The 21836-nt window shown below is 44.6% G+C and overlaps 1 protein-coding gene across 2 annotated transcripts in view; it reads right to left on the reverse strand.

Moving 5' to 3' along the window:
- ABCA1 (ATP binding cassette subfamily A member 1) overlaps positions 1-21836 on the reverse strand; it is a 127143-nt gene that overhangs the window by 90662 nt on the left and 14645 nt on the right. The window contains exons 1-5 of one of the 2 annotated variants that reach the window (XM_080820556.1): positions 18116-18243; positions 15415-15578; positions 6695-6788; positions 2331-2472; positions 871-989 (exon numbers count right to left, since the gene is read on the reverse strand). In XM_080820556.1, the coding sequence (XP_080676682.1) occupies positions 871-989; positions 2331-2472; positions 6695-6788; positions 15415-15480 (421 nt within the window). In that variant the 5' untranslated portion in view covers positions 15481-15578; positions 18116-18243. Of the gene's footprint in view, positions 1-870; positions 990-2330; positions 2473-6694; positions 6789-15414; positions 15579-18115; positions 18244-21836 lie in introns of those variants that run through there. The other variant, XM_080820555.1, reaches the window with a different exon arrangement.

A 21836-nucleotide genomic window follows, 5' to 3' on the forward strand; every position in this document is an offset into this window, starting at 1 on the left:
GCCAAGTGGGTCCTAAACTGTGAGGCTTTTCAGCAGAAGCTGACCCTCCCCATCCCTCCTAAAACACCAAACTGAGTAAAAAGTACTTTCCTGGTTAGAGCAGAGCAGCAGTTGGCCCAAGATGGAGAGTAATTTATGACTGACATTGTTTAGAATCACCAGTACCTGGTGATGACAGGAAGCAGACCCCTTTTAGTCAGCTTCACTACTGCTTTTAAATTCTCTACAAACCAGGCACACCGTGACTGTCCACGCCCAGGAGACCGTCCCCCCGGCTGGCCGCTGCCTGGCAGGCTGTTCCATGACTTCTGCAGCCCATGGGCTCCTTGGACATGTCCTCAGTGGCCGGCAAGGAGCTCCCTGGGCACTTAACCAGATCAGAGATGAAGACTTCACTTTTAAAAGATCAGAAGTCAAGTGCCCATCAACACGAAATCAAATGACTAGGTGGAAGATGAACTGCATTTCCCTTTCAGAAATAAAGGCTTACCTTTCACCTGTCCATATCAAGTTGCAACTTTAATAGCTCTTACGTGCACATAAGCATCCCTCGTCTATAAATCTGTCCATTCGCTGCAACCATACGGGCAACTCCAAAAAAAAAAAAAAATTGGAGTTGGCAGCAACCTGCCCTCATGCCAGGCCTCTGCCATTCCTCTCTGGTGATTTCTGTTTTGTCTCCCCAGAGGAGGCCAGCACATTCATTGTCTTCCTGCAGAGAAGCTGAGAGGCCGGACAGCCCAGCCACCGAGGAGGAAAGCTCCCTAGGAAAGCACTGATGAGCAAGGGCCGGGCCACCCAGGCTGCCCTCTCACCCCCGTGTAGGTCGATTTCCAATTATGAACCAGTGCACAGAAGGCTTTTGCTTACTTGAATTGGAACTCTCTAACTGCTGTAATGTCCTCAGAACTTGGTGCATGTCCTTCATGCTGGTGTCTTTCTGGCTATATAAAAGAAGCCGCCGAGCATCTGAGAACAGGCGAGACACGCTGTAGGGGGTGCAAGAAAAGAAGAAAAGCCCTGGTTAGACCTGCTGCCTCTCTGCTTGAAGGAAGTATCTGTCAGGAAAACACGCCCCCGCCTGGCTACAAGGTGTTCCACGGGCCAGCCCTGGTCCACTCCTACTGCTCCCCATACCCAGGTGCACCAATGCCCCAGGCTCCTACCCGCCCACCCACCATCTCTGCCCCAAATGCTCTTCCTGTGTGTCCACACAATCAAATCCTACCACCCTTCAAGGCCCAGCCCATGTGCCTCCATCCAGGAAGCCCTCACACCCACCCCACCCCCACGCACACACATACATATCCAGGGTCAACTTATCCAGGAGACCCAGTAAGCACAGTGCCTAGGGCCCAGGATGCTCTTAGGGTCCACAAAAATGTTTAATAATACCTTCTAAAATCAGAATGAAAAAAATGAAATTCAGAAATTCAGAATGAATATATATGATCATGAATCCAACCTGGATTATAGTCATCTTTATACCAAAACAGTTATCAAATAAAATTTTTAATATTTCTGCATGCAAGGAGGGGGTCCCTGAAAGCTACAAAGTCTAGGGTCCATGGACGTTATAATGTGGCCCTGTCTGACTCTGCAGAGCTTCCTCGGGACTATTCTGATACATCTCCTACAGTCCTTCGTCCACTCAAGCTCATGCCATGGTTCCGTGCATTCCAAGAATCTTCAATGGCTCAATCAGCAAACACTTATTAAGTCCATGTTTATATCCAGTATTGGACCCAGGAGCCAGGAAGACAAAAGCAAGGAAGCAACATCCTGGCCCTCGGGGAACTCATCCCACAGAAGAGAGAGACCTGCAGATATTGGGACACTGCAGTATGACAGGGAGTAACAGAGTAAGAGTGAATCTGGAAGCAAAGGGACAAATTCGCCCAGCCCAGGCTATGAGCTGCTTGTGGGCAGGTCCCCTCCTGTGCTTATCTCCGTACCACCTCCCCCAGTGCCTAGACCAGCCAGTTCAGATGCACAGGAAATGTGGCTAAGTGAGCAGGCTAATAATGAATGGACAGAGCTGACATGCTGTGCCTCCCTCTTCTCTACTTACTGACCAGTTTTTGGAAGAATGGCCCCCCAACCACAGGACTCTTATTGTCATAAGAGCTACATATTGTTACTCCTAAAATGCACCCAAGTAAGATCCCACAATCTTAGGTCCTGGCAGCAATTCTCCCTGCCCTCATTCTTCAAACCTTTACAAAAGCAACTTCACTCAAATTGAACCATTCAAAATTCTCCAGAGGTTGAGAAGGGAAGGAAGAGTATTAACTGACAAGTTTGGAAAGAAAACCCGATATAGTACTTACATGGATTTGTTAAAGTTTCCAACAACCCCAGGGGCCTCACCAGGAGTTGGATAACGGAAACAGGGGTTATTGGCATTACAGATAATCCCCTGAACCCAAGGAAGCGTTCCTGCAGAGGGCATGGCTTTGTTTGGAAAGTGGCCTATGAAATCAAGAAGAAGAAAAACACAAAGAGAAACATTAATTCTTTGAGGCGATTTTTGGGACTCGATAGGAAACTTCCTTTATCTCTTCTGGTTGCACCCACACATTGCTCCATCCCAAATGTGTTTGTCCCATTCCTCACAACCCAGACACCTGCCACCTCTGGGCTGATCCCAGCCTGAGCTGGAAACTTGGCATCAGATAGTAGTTCTTAATCTACTTGCATCATCTGTAGAATGGGGTTCATGACCTAAGCCTTGGGGAAGTGATGAGAGGGGCAGAGTAGACCATACACAGTAACTGCCTGGTATGCAAGTACCTGACGACCCTAACCTCACTTTCCACTGCCTGCCTCACCTGCCAGAGACCCGGAGGGCCCCCGGGAATGGCCTGATTCAATTCCTTCATGCTCTAAGGAAACCACAGCAAGATGAAGTGGCAGGTGAAGAATGCTCAAGGAGGGGTGCCAGGGTGGCTCTGTCGGTTAAGCGTCAGCCTTCAGCTCAGGTTATGATCCCGAGGTCCTGGGATCAAGATCTGCGTCCAGCTCCCTGCTCAGTGGGGAGTCTGCTTGTCCCTCTCCCTCTGTCCCTCCCCTCCTCTCATTCTCTCTCTCTCAAATAAATAAATAAAATCTTTTCTTAAAAAATGCTCAAGGAGTCAGAGGGCAGGACTGGGAGTGGAACCCACATTTTCATGATCCCAATCCATGTTCCTTCCCTTATATCTGAGGCTTCCCTTGTGCTCACTCTTCTCAGTCCCCTCGGGTACTGTCCTCTGCTGGTTTCTCCTCCTCTGCCAGCTCAAAAGCTCTTCAAGGGCACCTAATAAACATGCTAACTTGGGGTCAGATGTCATCTGTGAAGCCACCTTTGTTGTCAGTGCTATTCTGTCACTCATCCAAACAACGAGTCCCATCCCATAACTCACCTCCTCACTCTCCTTTCCCTTCATTATGGAGGAGCTGCTGACAAATAGCAGGTGTGGGGGAAAAGGGTGGGTCCCAGGTATCAGAGGCACACTTGGGTGTGTGGTAGGCAGCCACAGGGGCCACCAATGAGGTTCAAGATAAATGTGCTCTGGGACCAGGGCTTTTAACCAAAGGACCGAGCATGTGTGAATTCCTTTGAACAGAAAGGCCATGGTTCCAGCTTTCATCATATTCTCAGGCTTACCTGTGACCCTAAGAGAGTTTACAGCTATTAAAAACAATAGCGCTGGGGTGCCTGGGTGGCTCAGTGGGTTAAGCCTCTGCCTTCAGCTCAGGTCATGATCTCAGGGTCCTGGGCTCGAGCCCCGCATCAGGCTCTCTGCTCAGCAGGGAGCCTGTTCCTCCTCTCTCTCTGCCTGCCTCTCTGCCTACTTGTGATCTCTCTCTGTCAAATAAATAAATAAAATCTTTAAAAAAAAAAAAACACACAATAGCTCTAAGTGAGGAAGGGCTGTAAAGCTGTAGCTTTACAGGAGTTGAGGTCAGACCTATGGGGATTCATATCCGCTCCCCGAAACTTGCTAAGTAGCAACTTTGACCAAGTTACTCAACCCCTACCTCAGCTTCCTCATCTGAAAATGGTGATAGAAATATAGTCAACTCCACAGAGCTGCAGTACTGTGTGAGTTCTTACAAGCAAAGCAAGGAGCAGAGTGCCTGGCCCGGGGCAAAGGCCCCGTTGGCGGGCGGGCTGCCAGGACTGCTGTGGCACTCTGGGTGTCAGCCTACAACAGGACTCACTCTGCCACCGTCCAGCCAGAAATAATCCTTCTACCCCACAGCTATGACCTTCCTCCAAAGCAGAAATCCTGTTCTATTCATCTTACTCTTTTTGTGCAGATATGCTAACAGAGTCTCCCCAGAAAGTAAGCCACAGCCAGGGAGTGCTACCCCTTGCTTTTCCAGCAGTGGGATCCCTTTTTTTTTTTTTTTCTTCTATCATAATGAACCAGAAAGGCAATTTCCAAAGCAAGGATGTAACAAGATCTGATCACTATGGGCACCCTCAGCAGGGACTCTGGCCCGTTGAACATTTACTCAGTTAACCTCTTTATCTCCCTGTTAATAGTTCAAGGAAAACCAAACAAGGTCCCTTGCCTAGGTCAGCTGCTCCTCATGCAGGGAAAAGCTTATGTAACCCAACCAAATACTCGAAGAATCAAGGGATTCTCTTGAACCTCCTGGAGATACTGGCAGCCAAAATAGGGTAGTGTTGGTCCAGGCGGCACTGGGCAATGGAGGGGAAGTTATTTCAAGCTAATCCTTGGGGAGTAAAACAAAGACTTTTCCTAGAGGTTGGGTCCCACCTGATTTGTTCCCCCGCCCCCAAAAAAAGTAGTATGGGGACCTGCCATTTGGTATACAGGACGACAATCAAATATCATAATAGACTCCCATGGCCCAGGGAAGTGACTGGGACCTTGATGGCCCTTGCTCAAACTGGGTAAGATTTATGGGAAACAATCATACACTAATCCTTTGTTCCCAGGCACAAGACACCTCTGCAGGCTTCATCTTAGCTCTCTGCCCTTCTAGCTAGGTCCCCAGAAGGTGGTGAGAATAGGAGGTAAGGTTATAAGAAGTGCACAGGTGGGAGACAAAAATCTCATCTGCCTTCTGTAAGTATAGCAATTCCACATTTCCTAGAATCTATAGTCTAGATCTAGAGGGATCTGGGTTACAATTCAACAGCATGCCCAAGATCACTATCTCAGCAACAGTGTAGCAAGGATCCAAACAAACCCCAATTTGTCTAATGCCAAGGTCTGCATTATTTCCACTACACTGTCTTGCCTACTTGTGATCATTCCTGAGAGAGCATAGCCTAGCTGATAAAAAGGCTGAGTTTTCCCTAAAACCCTAAAACTGTACTTCAGTGAAGCTTAAGGTAATGCTAAAATAAAATCAAATAAGCATATGTTCATCAATCTTTGGGGCACCAAAAGAGAAAGAATAATTCCCTCCCAGGTCCACAAATTGAGTGTATATTTCATTTTATGCTCTTTTCCTTTCTGGCAAAATCAGAAAATCGCATGTAGTAGAATGTTCTTGAGGTTTTGTGGATTTCGGGTTTTTTTTAAACTTGAAAATGTATATGATATATTAGCAAATTAGCAGGTAAATAACTACCAGTGTGTGCTGTGAGAGAGTTGGGACCAGGATAAGAACACAATTAAAAGGTGACCCTAACCCCATCTCCTCCATGAAGAACAACATCCTGGCAAAAGCCTGTGCAGTTGGCGGGCAGTGAGTGGAGCTAGCCAATGGCAGGAAAAGACATGAAAGCAATGGAATAGAGGTCCCAGGGAAACCTCCCACATAAATGTTGACCCTTCAAACAGGGATATTTCTGCAGACAGTCCATCCAATGAGCAGAGCCAGGAGATAAAGACGGTGATGACAGAATGACACTCAGGACAACCATGTGGGATAGTTGTTGTCATTCCTTTTTGATAGAATTCAGGACACTCGGGTACAGAGAAGTGAAGTCACTTGCCCAGGGTGATATACCTACTAAGTGTCGAAGCCAGGATTCAAACCCAGGTCACCTGACATGGAGAGCTTGTGTTCTTAGCCACTACTGTATTTTCTACCCTCCACTATACCAGCCATCATCCAAATACAGGCCCAGGAGTCAGATGATCAGGGCTCGATTTCATCTGAGTCACTTATTAGATGTGTGACCTCGGGCAACTCCCTGAAATTTTTGGAGCCCCAATTTACTTATCAAGAAATTAAAGTAAATGCTAACAATGAGGGCCTATTATACAAGGTTGTTACGACAATCCAATGAAATCATATTGCTCAATCTGAGCAACTCTATACAAACGCTCCTTAAAATGATATGTTTCCCTGATTTACAACTGTGCAATTAAGACATAATGACATGAAAAAAACCTGGCAGGTCCAGATGACAACTGAGTTAAGGCACGGCCTCAAGGGGCTCTTTTAATCACCATCCTCTGACTTATCAGCAAGCTTTTACTTTCATGATGTAAAATGTATGAAACAGATGTTGGCTTTTATTATAATTACTGTTATTATCATTGGCTAGGACTGAAAATGGTTTCCTGAGTTCACACCTTATCAAAAAATTGGAAGCGTTTCTATTCCAAACCATGTGCAGTGTTTCCTAAAGATAGTGTCTTGGAACAGGTCAAATGTAGTCTATGTCCACTCCTGAATGTCATGTGCCAGTATAGTCTCCGGCGGGATGCTCAATACTTACATTCATGTTGCTCATAAGGTGGGTAACTCAGCCGAACCGAGATCAGGATCAGAAAGATAAATAGAGGCCAGGCCACTTCCAGCAACAGCTGACACTGAGGGGGAAATAAAACAGAGCACTGTGCATTTAAAAAATAACATGGATGCTTAACTCTACTCGCCTTTGGGAAATCCACAGTTGTTAATTAAACAACTGATGGCCTCTCCAGCTTCTGCCACCACTCTCCCAGCTTCAACAATACTGAATTGCTTGCAGTTCTCATAGCATACTATTCCATACCTCTGTGTTCTGCTTAAGAAAGGGAAACCACTCCTATCCTGCTTCCTCTGGCTCATTACTTACTATCCATTCTGCAGATTACTCCAGCACCATTTCCTTTACTAAAATCTCAGACTGAGTGAGAAACCCTTCTCCTGTAACAGTAACCCATGCATATTCCTCCCAGAGCCTTTTCCTCCAGCCTGAAATCATCTATCACTGGCCGCCTCAGGCAATAGGAGCACCCTGAAGGCAAGCACTGAGTCAGCTTTGTATTCCCAGCCCTGGAACTGTGTCAGGTAAAGAAGGACCCTTAGCGGAAAGGAGGGGGCGGGGCAACCTGCTGTGCTCAACACACTACCTCTGCAGCTTTAACTGCACACAAAGGTACCCCCCGCCACACACACACTGGGCTGAGAAGAGGGCACCAAAGGACAATGGAAATTGACACAGGGTTCCATGTGGACTTTAGTGCCTCCAGGACTGCAAAGAGCTGAGAAAAGTGCAAAGTTCTTCTTCTCTGTCTAGCAAGGTCTCAGTACCATCTTCTCCAGCGGGTTAGAAGATCATCAAACTTACAGGTGAGCACAATCCACTCTGGTTGAAACAATGCGGTGTCTCTAAACCTAAACCCTGCCTCGGTGAGTTACCAAGGGATAAATAAGCCCAGGGACAGCATGGAAATCGTTAGACATAATTTAATGGAACCAGGGGTGTTCAGAAAACTAGCTGCTACACTGCCTGAAGCTCTTACCTCTTCCATTCCCGTCATTTCTAGATCCTGAGTTTCTAATTAGGATGAACACCAAAGAGCCCAGAAGAGTCACGGGGCCTTGTGACTAAGAGTAATTATAACTGTGGCTGCACAGCCACAAAGTCAATAGAACACTGGCCTGAAATCCTCCCTTTTTTTTTCCCAAACAGAATTTTTTTCCTTGATCTTTAAGTCCATACATTTTTATTGTGGAAAACTTGAAATTAAAAAATTCTAGAAAAGTAGAAAAAAGTAAATACGAATCACCCTTAATCCTACTTTCCAAAGCTAATCCCTAGTAAACTGAGCTAACAATGCCCTCTATTAATATTTTTGTCTTTCTTTTTTTCTATGCATACATGAATACTTTTACCTACAAAACTGACATTATACAGTATATATAATTTCTCATTTTCCTTTTTCATTTAACCTTATAATGGGGGTGTTTTACATGACATAAAATATTCTCTTAAGAGATAGATTTTAATGGCCACTTTGATATTCCATACTGTGAATAGATCATAATTAATTAAACTCTCTGCTCTTGCTGGTGCTTCAGAGTGTTTTTGCTTTTTTGTTTATCATTTGTTATTGCATTTTGTTATTTTAAATAACCAACTTTTAATTTCCAAAGACCTTTGATGTGATTACCCATTAAACTCTTTTTTAAATCTTCTTTTTGGAAGGAAATACAAAGATGATAATAGTAGATGTACCAGGGTGATAGAAACACAAGTGATTTTTTTTTTAAATACTTCCCTTTGTTTCCTAAATCTTCCATAATAAGCATGTTATTACTTCTTGAATGGAACAAAAATCCACTGCTATCATATAACCATGATGAATAATTTATACTATTTGATACCACACAGCAACCTGGGGGGAGGGTAGATGGGGAGGTATAAATGGGTCCCTCTTTGGAAGAATGCATGCTGTCAATGGGGTCTCCAAGACCAAAGACATGGCTGTTCTTCCTAATATTTCTATACATAATCCCAAAGAGGCAACACATACTGAAATCTCCAAGCTTTCAAATGACATTTGGTCTCTTCTACCAGCAGAGTTGGAAGTCCCTCCTTGGAGTCTCCCAGGTACAACCTGCCTTCACCAGCACTTGGCACAGCAGGGGCCCTATTTAAAAAGGACTTTCTCGGGAACCTGGGTGGCTCAGGGGGTTAAAGCCTCTGCTTTCGGCTCAGGTCATGATCCCAGGGTCCTGGGATCGAGTCCCGCATTGGGCTCTCTGCTCGACAGGGAGCCTGCTTCCTCCTCTCTCTCTGCCTGCCTCTCTGCCTACTTGTGATCTCTGTCAGTCAAATAAATAAATAAAATCTTTAAAAAAAATTAAATAAAATAAAAAGGACTTTCTCCCACACTGTCACTTTCTTCTCACTAAGTCTGCCACACAGAAAGTCTTAAAAAATGTTGAGAAAGAGAATGAACTGAAGTTTATAAAATAATGGAGATGGAAATATAAATCAGTTGAGCCCTCTGGGAAAGCAATTTGGCCATACGTAGTCAAAAGACATGTTTATCCCCCTTGACCAAGTAATATGCATAGGAAATCATCCTACAGAATTGAATTTAAAATATCAAAAAGCTATATACATGAAGTTATTCATCCACTGAAACACTGTAATTGCAAAATATTGGAAACAACTTAGTTGCACAACACTGGGGAAATTATTAAATTACAGTACACCTACTGGACAATGTATTATACTGTCATTACATCTATGAAACACAGACACTATTAACCATGTAATATTAAGTGAAAAAACCAGAACACAAAATTGTATGTTACAAGCATACAGCTAAATAAAATCACTTACAAATATTAACAATTATGCCATTTTTAAAAATGGCCTAACTGTGAATGAAGTCAGAAAAGAATAATGAATTCAGAAAAAAACAAAAACAAAATTAAATGAAGAGTATGAATAAGTTACCAACCTTGGCACTCAGAAGCTAACGTTTATACATTTAGGATAAACAGTAGCTACCATTTATTTATTTAGAGTCCAATATGGATTATTTCACTCAATCCTCCAAACAACCTTGTGATATAGGAGCCATTATTGTCCCCATTTTATGTGTGGGAGGGGTAAGTAATGGAGACAGAGGCAGAGTTAGGATTAACTGCTAGTTCTGCCCAACTCCAGAAGCCACATGGCATTGACAGAGCAGGTGACCCAGCTGGGAAATGACCGCATTCAGTGGCAAGGTCACAAAACATCAACTGGTTCCGCAGAAGTAACATGAATTATAATAGTTACAGCCAAGAGTGAGCACCTACTATATACCAGGTAATTTTAGATATCTCATCTCTAATATTTAATTCTCATAATGACTCTGAGATAGGTTGAACTGTTACTATGAAGCTAAGATTTGGAGAGGTTTTCACCCATAACCTGGTAAGAGAGTGCACTAGCAGTTGAACCTAGCTCTAGAGATCCCCATGTGCTTTTGCATCCATTTTACAGATGGAGACACTGAGGTCCAGAGAGTTAATAAATAAGCATTCAAATGTTGGCAATAGGGTATGAATTTATCAAATTATAACTACTGTAAAACTAGATGTCAGTGGCATCCTGCAATGGTAGATTTGGGGCCAAAAGATCCTTCTCTTGCTAACTTCCTAAGTTACAATACTTTCTTTACCTGTGAAACTGAAATTTTAATGCATGTCTCTCAGAACTGCTTTGAAACTTAAGAAGATAATGGATATAAAAGCATTTCAAAACTATAAAACACAGTCTACACATCAAAAATCAGTATTATAATGATGAAGATTATTTGGAAACATGGGAATATACACACCAAATAACGTTAAATGAAAGAAGAAAACAGAACATAAAATAGTACATATACAAGTGATGATTACAACTGTCTCCTTCGGCTTATTGTCACTCAAGTCCCTTCAGTGCCAAGGACCACACAATCCGACCCTCACAATCATGACCCATCAACCTCAGAGACTTCTTTTGCACATAAAATAAAATTCAACTGCCCTTCCCAGCTTCAAGGCCAGGCATGATCTGGGCCTGCCAGTCCCCAACTCATCCCTAGCCAGTCCTCATTCACCCCACCAGTGCCACCGGCTTTTCTATTCCTTGACTCAAGAGCACACATTGGGCCCCATGGCCTTCACACCTTCTATCTCTCTAGGAATATGGTGCTCCTCATCTCTGGGCTCCTGAACTTTCCCAGCTTTATCTTCAGAGCTCTCGGCTTACCTGTCATAATGTTCCATCCTAAATTAAGTTCCTACCCATAGCCTTGTGGTATCTAACACAGTGCCAGTGTGTCTGATTTATTGTCTTCCTAACACCTGATACAGTTTTTTATTTTATTTTTACTTCTGGGATCATAAGTCTCATATCTACTTCCCTCACTGAACAGTAAGCTCTGCGAGGACAAGGATCGTGTCGGCCCACTTCATCACCACACACCCAGCATGCTCCCCCACATGTAGTAGGTGCTCTGTAAATATGTATCCAAATGAAACAATAAATGGCTAGGGTTCTAACTTTCTTCGTTCCACAGAATACGAAACTAAAACTCAAGAGAAGTGGGTTTCCCTCATCCACTGAGGCACATGGTGGCCACGCTGGAAGTAGAACTGAATTAGAATTGAATAAAAATTAGAATTACTATCTGGATTTGAGCCGCCACTACCAGCCCAGGAACAAGGACAAGGAAGAAATGCATCAGCTGGAACTGGAAGTGGGGAGGGAATGTGGAAATTTTTCATCTGCCCTGGAAAATTCTCTAATGGCTTTTAAATGAGGAGTTTTATTTTTATTTATTTGATAGTTTATTCCTTGTCATTAACCAATGTCCAAATACTGATACTCCATGCAAAAATTAGAATTACCTATTTTCCCAGCCACACGGCTAATCAGATCTCACGGAGACAATAGCAAAGGCACAAGAGAGAGGCAATATGGCCCCACACTCCCATCTGTTCCATGGGACCTTGGCCTTTGGCTCAGCCTGAAACTAGATGAGGATCCTGAGAACTCTGAAGCCCCTCGCCCTTCCTGTCCCAAGCCCTGTTTGTGCTGAAAGACTGCCACCCACACAAGTTAACCGTTACTTTGGACCCAAACTGAGCTTTGCCCCCGACTTTCGTAACTTAGTGTATTCTTTGCCCAACAGAAACAACGGAAAGCTAACCCTGGTTGATGGTCCCCATGAAGGGGACAATTGGGGGCACAAGAGAGGTCCCCGGGATTCATCAGCAAACAAGGAGACAGAGAGAAAGGGCAAATGCTGGCTTTCCATGGGGTTATTCTGGGGTGTATTGTTCAACTCCCAGCTTTCAAACATTCTTCCCGGCAGTAGGACACAAGGCCTCTACAACAGGGGAGCCTCCTTGAGACCTGCAAACTGATGGCCCATTGGACACACTCAGCACTCGTTCAGCAAATATGTTTTCAGCATATCCTGGGTGCCAGGCTCCAAGCCCGAGTGTGTATACTCTAGGATCTGAGAAAATGGGAAATAAGCAATGGTTTTCCATACATTGTAGGCAAGAATTGTCATGGAGCTTCTTCCCCTGTCTAGTGGACAGGGTTGGTTCTGACAATGTGAGCTAACAAAGTGGCACCAAAACCCTTAACAGGTCCCATTGTCTCAAAAATAATCCAGAAATCCAAGCCAGGTGGGGAAGTAGCTTAAGATCCATAGGCATTAAACTTCCAGTGCAGACAAAGCTAAGTCCAAAAAAAAAAAAAAAAAAAGCCTGTAGGGTCACCAAGAAACTGGTTCTGGTGCTCCTTCCATGACTAACCCACTCTGGACCCCTGCCCCTCTGCCTGAAATTCCAGGTTCCATCAACTGGACAAGGGGCAGATCAGATCTTTCCAGCTCTGACAATCTAAGCATCTGTAACCTGAAGTAAACCAGCTTTTTTTCTGGTTCAGCAAAATATGTTTTCTCTAGATATCAGGAAGGGAAGAAGGACAAGCTAGTAGGCTTGTGGTGTATCACCTAGAAAACCCCTTTTGAGTCAGGATGCTGTATCTTTACTTCCGCCAACAAAAACTTCCACAAGATTACAAATCGCCTTTGACTAAGCCTGCCTATCTCTCTAATCCTAACTCTTTTTAAACCCACAAGCAATACCAAGCTAGAAGCAGCAAGCTCCAGACTAGTCTTAATAGCGCAACCCCATCTCCTATTCCAGGCCCCTGTGCTCCTAAGTCCTTGCTTGATGTTGGGGAAATCTCTTCTCTGCTTTGCGTCTCAGTGTTCTTATCTGTAAAATGAGAGCTCTATGCCAGACTACCCTTGAGCCCCACTTTCATTGCTAAGATAATACTGTTCTTTCCGTCTCTCAGTGGCTAATGGACACACTATGACAGAGACAGTTCCCCATCATGTGAGCTGCTGCCACCAGGATGAGAAGAGGCAGTAGTTAAGAAGTCAGGACAGGTGATGAACACATAGGACCTGGAAACACCAAGACCTGGGAACAGCTGTGAGAAACAGGAGCAGAGGTGAGGAAAAGGTCAGAAACGTCAAGATTTTGAGACTGAAAATAGAAAAAATAATGATACTACTGAAAAGCAATCTGACATAGTGATTTAGAGCACCAATGCTAAAGTCCGGCCATCTAGATTTGAACCCTGCATTTGCTCCTGACCAGTGGTGCGGACCTCAGACTGATTACTTAAACTCTCTCTGTACTCCAAGTACCCCAGTTACAACACAAGGAAATAACAGTATTTCATGGGGTTCTAAAGAATTCAACCAATCAATAACCCGCTTAAGTGCTTAGCACATGGAAACTCGTTCTAAGCGTTCGCTTTTATTATATTATATAATAATATGTTATATTTTATGATTACAATTATCACCAAGACAGATAGGATACATAGATTCTAGTTTCCACTCTCTGGCTAGTGACCTTAAGATTCAGATCCCTACCTATAACATTAAGGACTTAAAAAAAAAATCTTTGTTTCTCAGACTAGAATATATACTCCTGAGGGATTAAATATGAGGTCTCTGTGAGGATTTTAAACATTTTGTGTTTTCATTCCAATGGTCATCTAAACAAATTCAAATAAACATAACTGAATTTTCTGAATGCCTACTTTATAACCACTTCTGGCATAAGATTTCAAAGCCCAAGTTTGTATTTGTGTCTGTGATTGTGCTGGCACCAATATAATGGTAGCAGACTAATGAGAAAGGAACAGATGCAGACACAATTTATAAATGATGAGATTGGACCAAATGAAAGCCAAATGACATCAAATGAAGGTCACTAGAAAAGTGATTGAAGAATGGAATCATTAGCACATAGTAATATAGACTGTCCAGGCAGCTGTCTTACTATATTAACAATGTGAATTTGGATTGTATTGGTTTTGCAATTTTGTTTGCATTTCCTTTGTAAGTATGCATGGGTTGTATGGTTGTGTAATGACCTATAAGTACAGAGGTTTCACATGTGTACACATTTAAGAAACAGTACAATAAAAAAGAAATTTCATGAACACAAGGAGACCCTGACACTTCCGTTCTTTAAAGAAGGTCCAAGCATTATGCTAGTTTGAGAAACACTAAGTTCTCTCAAAGGTCTCTTATGGTTCTTTGAGTCTAAGAAAGATGATCATTTTGGTTATCATTTTGGTTATAGACATGTTAAGCCTAGTTAAGATAGCTCAGTGGGGACACGGGCTTAGAACTCAGAAAAAAAAGCAAGGCGGGAAACAGATTTAGAAGCCAACTACAGGGGCAGCTCAGTCGGTTGGGTGTCTGCCTCTTGATTACGGCTCAAGTCATGCTCTCAGGGTCGTAAGAGAGAGACACCCATGTTGGGCTCGGCGCTCAGCAACGGGTTCTGCTTAAGATTCTCTCTCCCTCTCCCTCTACCCCCAGCCCCTGCATGCAATCTCTCTCTCTCTCTAAAATAAATAAATGTAACTTTAAAGAAAAGAGAAAAAAGAGGCCAACTACAGGTCAGTACAGCTAAACCCAGGACACTAAATGGAGTGTCCAAGAGTGTTTGGAGCTAGACAAGCCAAGAGCTAATGTCTGGGCTTCAGGGAGTTCACCATGCCTCACAGCCTTCCCCTTCCTCTGTGTAAAAATACCATTTGCCCGAGCATTAAAGATGATCTTCTCAGGATTACGCAAAGAATTCTGGGTCCCATCCAGGAAATGAATGGCTTAGAACCTCCACAGAAATCAAACAAATCTCAGTTTTATATTCCTGCCGGCTTGCAGTCAGAGCTGAGAGAATCCACACAGATACGAAGAGAACCCGTCTCTGCAGGAGCTGGGCTCTTAACTCACTTAACTCACTTCATTCCCACCTCCCAGAAATAGATGGGCCCTTGCAGAGCCAGGGGACCCCCAGGGCTGCAGCAAAGGGAAAGAGTGAGATGGTCAGAGGCAACTCTATGACAGATTCCAGAGGTCAGAACCCATGCCTGGGCACTAGCACACACTAAAGCTAACGTTTCTGGCTCCTAACCTTCCCTCTCTGATAAGCAATAGGGCTACTTCAGGACCACATGGACCTGTGCCCACCAGGGCCAGAGTCATCCGGTCCCTTTGAGAAAACCTAGAAGATTCCCTCTCCTCCTTCCTCCCAGTCCTAACTCGAAACCATGAAGAAAAGCAAGGGAGAACACGGCCCCCCACCCCACACCCCGACCCACCACCCCGCACCAGAGAATCCCAGGCTTACGGTTTGTCTTCTTCTGAAAGTGAGGTTCTTCCACAGCAGCAACCTCAGCTGAGGCCAGTAAGCCATGTCACCTCTGCTAGCACCCCCAGCAGACGCGTGTGGCTCAGGAGCCCGTGGAGGCAGTAGCCGCAACTCACGGCAGGGCCGCTGTGGCTGGTCATTAACTGAAAGATAAAGCAGGAGGGGAGAGCGCTATCAGCTGCTGCTCCAAAGCCAGACGCCAGTGAGGGCTGCTGCTCCAGCCCCCTCACCTTAGACCTCAAGACCCGGATGGGCATCCTCATTGCTCTCAGGAAGTCCTGAGTGCCCAGCTTCTGGCTTCGGGGTTTTCCTGTAAACGGGGATTCTGGAGGCTTTCCAGCAGCCGCCTGGAAGCTAGTCATTATAATTCTAATCATTTTAGCTCCATAGCTGTGATCGTCTGGGATTGGAAAATGCCCTTATGAAAACAAACTCAAGTGTTGGGTCAAAACACTGAGGTTGGAAATGGCGTATGGGAATCCCAGAGACCCGCCACCCCTCTCTAAGAAAATGCCTCCCTTCTCATAAAATGTTAGCCGCAGTTATAAATTTTGCCTCAAATCTGGAGTAATTTCTGCTATTCCTTGAAAATCTGCTGTGGGGTACATTTTCATCTGGCCACACAGTTGTGTCCTTCAAATGATAAATGGCACCATCGAGAAAGCAGTTTCCCAATCTGGAAAGCCACAGTGCATGTGAGAAGACCCTGAGGAAACACCGGTAAAGTGTCATTGACACCTGGTTCCCAGATGATGGGGACAATCCCGGCAGCGCTGTGTGTCTGCGGAAAGAAAACAATACCCCGTGGAGAAACAAGTCAGCGAACGCAGGCGGAGAGCATCACCTGTGAGAGCAGCAAGCTCCCACTGTCCAGACATATGCACACTCTGGCTCTGCTCCACCTGCGCCTGCGCACGGCCGGGCTGCTCTGCCCGCGCCTGCGCACCGGCCCGGCTCCTCCGCGTCAGGGGCCACGGGTACCACGGAGGGGACTGCTTCCCCGTAGTGGGGGAAGGGATGGTTCCATAAACAGGGGATACAACATTCTGTGTTTCCCGGCTGCCCCTCAACAACTGTATTTATTAAATGCTGGAATTTATATTAACCACCTGTACTAAAATTAAAGTTGGGGAAGGGGCAGAAAGTAAAAAGTGGAAGAAGAAGGGAGGGACACACAGGTCAAAGCTAGGCCCTGCAGGACCTTGGTAGTCACGAACTCTTGGCAGAAACCAGCTTTACTTCTAAATAGCTCAGTTTATCATTGTGGCCCCGAGTGGAGGGAAGGTGGGAGTGGGAGATTAGGCATGAGGAACAAATAACAAAAAGAACGAATGCAGTGACCACCTATGGATACAAAACCAAGTATTGGACTAAAAATATGTGAGTCCAAATGAGATCTCAATGCAAAGATCAGCCTCCAGCAGGATTCTACTCTTTAGTCCCCGACCCCTCAAGGACTTGCATTTAAAACCTCTAGAGAAGGAAAGAGATTGGAGGGAGTTTTCAGTGTCAAAGAAGAAGGAGTGACCCTACTATTACATTATGTATTTTTTTTTTTAAGATTTTATTTATTTATTTATTTGTCAGAGAGAGAGAGCGAGCACACACAACCTGGCAGAGTGGCAGGCAGAGGCAGAGAGAGAAGCAGGCTCCCTGCCAAGCAAGGAGCCGGATGCAGAACTCAATCCCAGGACACTGGGATCATGACCTGAGCCGAACGAAGGCAGTGGCTTAACTGACTGAGCCACCCAGGTGTCCCTGTATTTTAATTCATTCCTTGACAATCGGACAAATCGGTAATTCCTCCAAAATATTCAAGCTTTAGGGCCTATTTTTTGTCTTTATCATTTGCTCAGCAAATCTCTAGGACATGGACACTCCCCCCAAATTTTTCACCCCAGAAAGAAGAGTTAAACCAGCAATTCATCCATTCTGTTGGCAATTTGATTGTTTAAAGATGTCAACTGACCTCCCAGGCACTGAGAGCTAGAATGGGACTGTGAGACATGTTTGTAATCCCAAATTGTTTTGTAAGTGGCCTAGCATACGGCCTGCATTCCAGAAACACTGAAATAAATAATTAGCTAGGTTTTTTCTCATGCAAAAGCTGCCCTCCAGAAATCACTTAGTTGATTTAGAAGCTACAGGAATCTTTTCAGATCCCCAAGGTAACAGTGAGGAGGTTGAAATGCAAGTTTGTAATTTCAAACGGACAATTAACCTAGCAGAAAGAGCCCCTATAGGAAGTAACCCCAGCTTCCCAACTATGTGCCCTGGGCCAAGACTTTATACTCTATGGGCATCAATTTCCCCATCAAAGTAATGCAGATGACAATAACTACCTTTCATGAGTGTTCAAAGACTAAATAAGATAATATAAATAAATTCCTGACACAGTACATGACACACTGTAAATGCCAAAGAAATGAGTTCCCTTCTCCCCACTTTTTTCTGTTCTATCAGTACCTTCTAACAGAGAAATGGTTATGTCCTGTCCAAACATTCATTTCTATTCCATTATTTCTAGCAAACCCATCATGGGTTTCAGGAAAGGTAGTAGAGGCCAGGTAGGAAAGACAAAATCTGAATAGCCTAGTGTTAGAGACCCCCATGGTCAAACCCGAGCACAGACCCCCCCCCCAAATCTGAGGAGGAAATCTCAGAGTAAAATAAGACACACCTCGATAGAGTATTCATGAGTTGAGAAAGGCCAGGATGAGGTTTTTTGGAGACTCTTTTCCTTTAAGTAGAGTTTCTGGATCTCCAGACAAGGGTTCTGGGGCCAGGGACCCTCCAAGAGACATAGAGAGAAGGTTGTCAGGAAGAAGTAGCCCAAAGCAGCACTGAAGACTCTGCTCTGGCTTCACTGGGTACACGCAGACAGGCTTCCCTTCCCAAATGCCCCTCGCAACTTGGCATGACCCTGGCCTTCTGCATAATTCCCTCCTCCCACTTCAGAACACAGCGATCAGAGCAACTCTGTCCACAAAGGAGGGTTTGGCAATGCCCAAAACCCTCTGCTCAGGTAACTGAAGCCAAAGGGACATTTCTACATTAGTTTTCCAAGGAAGTGAACAAACAAACCAAAACCAAGAAGAATGCAGTACTATGTACTAGATTTCTCAATGTTTCAAAGTCAGTCCCACTCTTGCTTCTGCCCTTATGCACATTTCCAGTTACTGGCTGGAAAGGGTCCTACTTCACAATCACCGCCAGTCAATAAGCCACTCTCATCCCACTCCGGGGTGGCCACAGCAGCCACGTCACTGGTGTCCCTGCCTCCAGTCTTGTCCCCTCCCATCCATTTATCACAGAGCAGCTGCAGTTGTTGGATGAATTGTGTATCCACATATGCTATCCCCCTCTCAGAACCCTTTGTCAGCTCCCCACTGCCCTGAGGACGAGGTCCACTCCGAATCGTGGTTTAGCCAGTCTCCCTGATGACTCCTATTCCTCTCACACTGCTCCCCACCTCCCAAACCCTGCCCAGAAGAAACTACTTACAAGCTCTGAATGGATCAAACTCTCTCCTACTCCTCGGTGTGTTCTCTGTCCCAGAAACCCTTTCTCCCAGTACTGTCAGCCTGGCTAACTTTTCCTCAATCTTAGGTCTCCATTTAGCTGCCCCTTGCCTGGATCCTGCCTTGATGACCTCCCCGGCACCAACACCTGGGTTAGGAGTCCCTCTGGGGTGCTTTCAGGGATGCCTCTGTTTTCCCCGGAAGCATTTCTCTCACATTCTGAGTCTGCAGGGACCATTTCTGTTTCCTTCATCACTGTGTTCCTAGTACCTGGCATGTGGTAAGCAGTCAGGGAATGTTTGCTTACTTAATTAACTAAGAGATGGACAAGAGAAATAGGTTTCAGGATGTAAGGGTGGTGGCATTCCTGGGCCTGCGGTAACTGATTTCTCAACCTTGATTAACCAATTCCGGCAAATTGCCCCAGAGAGGGAACTCTAGGTTCAGCAGGCTTCTACCACACAGTCTGCAGCCACAAAGGACTGCTGAGCTTTCCCAGGTGATTCCTGGGGCATCCGGGAAAATGTAATTAAATCACGGTCTACTTCTCACAACACCAGGTTTAGCTAAGGCCCGAGCAAGCCGTCCCAAGGCCAGCAGAGCCAGGAAATTTGCCTTCTGGCAATCTCCATGCTCACATCCTAGGTGCTGCTCTTTCTCTCCAGCTCTTGTCATCAGTCACTCAGGTGGACCATCCTTTGCCAAATATAACAAGTTTCCACACCCTCACCTTCTTTTGTACAGTATGGACCTTTTTCAAATCTTTTGCTTGTTTTTAAGTAGGCTCCATGCCCAGTGCGGAGCCCAGTACGGAGCTTGAACTCATGACCCAGAGATCAAGACCTGAGCTGAGATCAAGAGTTGGACACTTAACTGACTGAGCCACCCAGGTGCCCCCAGGACTTTTCAAATCTTTAACCAGTTTTTTAGAGAAATTTTCACTTCAAATGCCCCTGGTATTATAAAATTATTAGTAACTAGAGAATACAACAGACTGCTAAAACTTAACCTTCTCAAATAAGCAAAGGTGCTCAACATCATTAGTTGCAGAGAAATGCAAATTAAGACCACAGTGAAACACTACTACACATCTGCTGGAAGTATTAAGATTTTTAAAATTTTAAAGTGCTAGCAAGTCATGTGAAGCAACTGGAACTCTCACGTGCTGCTTATGGGAATGTAAGATGGAACAGATACTTTGTAAAACAGTTGGGCAATCTGTTGTAAAGTTACACACAGACTTATGATACAGCCCAGCCACCTCATGCTAGGTATTTACCCAAAAGATAGAGGAGGGTCTATGTTCAAGCAAAGACTTGTGTGTGAATGTTTATAGAATTCTTATACGGAATAGCCAAAACTGAAAATAACCCAAATGTCTATCAACTAAGGGGTAGATCAAAATGGAATACTACTCAGCAATAAACAAAGAACAAACTACTGATAGGTACAACAGCATAGATGAATCTCAAAAGCCTTACGCTAAGGGAAATGTGCAAGACACAAGAGACCACCTACTAGAGGACTCCTTCTACAAGGCATTCTGAAAAGGTAAAAAATGAGGACAGAAATCAGATCAGCAGTAATGGGTGGAGGTAAAAACAGGTTGCAAAAGGAGTATTGACAGATGGAAATATTCTAGATCATGACTGTGGCAGTTGTTAGGAAACTATAGAGACATCAAAACTCATCAAACTGTACACGTTAAAAGGGTAAATTTAACCATATGTAAATTCTACATCAACAACCTGACCCCCTCCCCCCAAAAATCACTTGCCTTCCATTTTAATAGTTAATCTATTCCACATGTCCAATCATGCCTTCAAGGACCTGGGACTGTATAGTGTAAAGTCTGATTATTGTGTGATTCACTAGCAAGGTAAACAGTGGATAAAACATTCACTGCATATTCATTCAACAAACAAGGAAGCCTTCACTCTGCAAGGGTCCCATTAGCACAATAAATATTATTGAGTGCCTATTATATGCCAGGTTCTGTTCTAGACACTGGAGATTCTGCAGTGAACAAAAGAGGCAAAGGTCTGGTTCTTGTGGAACTTCTACTCTAGGTGGAATATAGACAAATCGCAGTGGGTTGTTAAGGCAGTGGGCAGTAGGAGTAATGAAGAAAAATACAGCAGAGTCAGGGGAAAGTATAGGGGGAGGGGTAACTCCTTTCTGAGGAAGTGCCTTTAGGACAGTGAAATGACACTGGGCTGTGCTACTAGCAAAAGGGTCACCAAATGACAGCTGAATTCTTTCAACTTTTCCCTAAACCAATACCCGGAATGTCAGACAGACTCAGTGACGCTGCCAAAAGAAAGAAAAAAAAAAAACTAATTATAGGTTTATAGGAAGCTTGATGTGAAGAGGAAAATAGATGACCCCAGTCAGCACCGACCCCACTGCTCTCCCACCCAACCCCTTCCTCACCAAAACGTGTGGCTCTTTTGAACATCACATGTAGATTTCAAAGAGAGATTAAAAATATAAAGAAGAAACGAGGGGAGAGAAAGAAGAAGTCCTGCTCAAAGACAAGGTAGGAGGGTTTTTTCCTCACTTGGCAAAGCCAAAAGAAAAACAGGAACTACTTCCCGTGACTGCCTTCTACCCTTCCCAGGCATTGAATCGGTCTACGGAAATGTAACAGAGGAGAAAAAATGCACGTTTGCACTGCTGCCAGGATCTCCTCCTAGTCTCTGCAGTAACCAAAGGGTTGGTTGGCCGTTTTCCTTCCGCAAAAACGCTGGGAGCATGAGAAGCCAGGACTTACAACTATAGACCTGGGCTTCCACCTAAGGCCGGGTTGGGGGACAACCATGTCGATGACCCCTCAGCCAGGACACATGCCAGAGGAGGACCGTCCTCAAGCAGGGACCG

This window comes from Martes martes (assembly GCF_963455335.1).
Source record: "Martes martes genome assembly, chromosome: 12".
Taxonomy (NCBI): Eukaryota; Metazoa; Chordata; class Mammalia; order Carnivora; family Mustelidae; genus Martes; species Martes martes.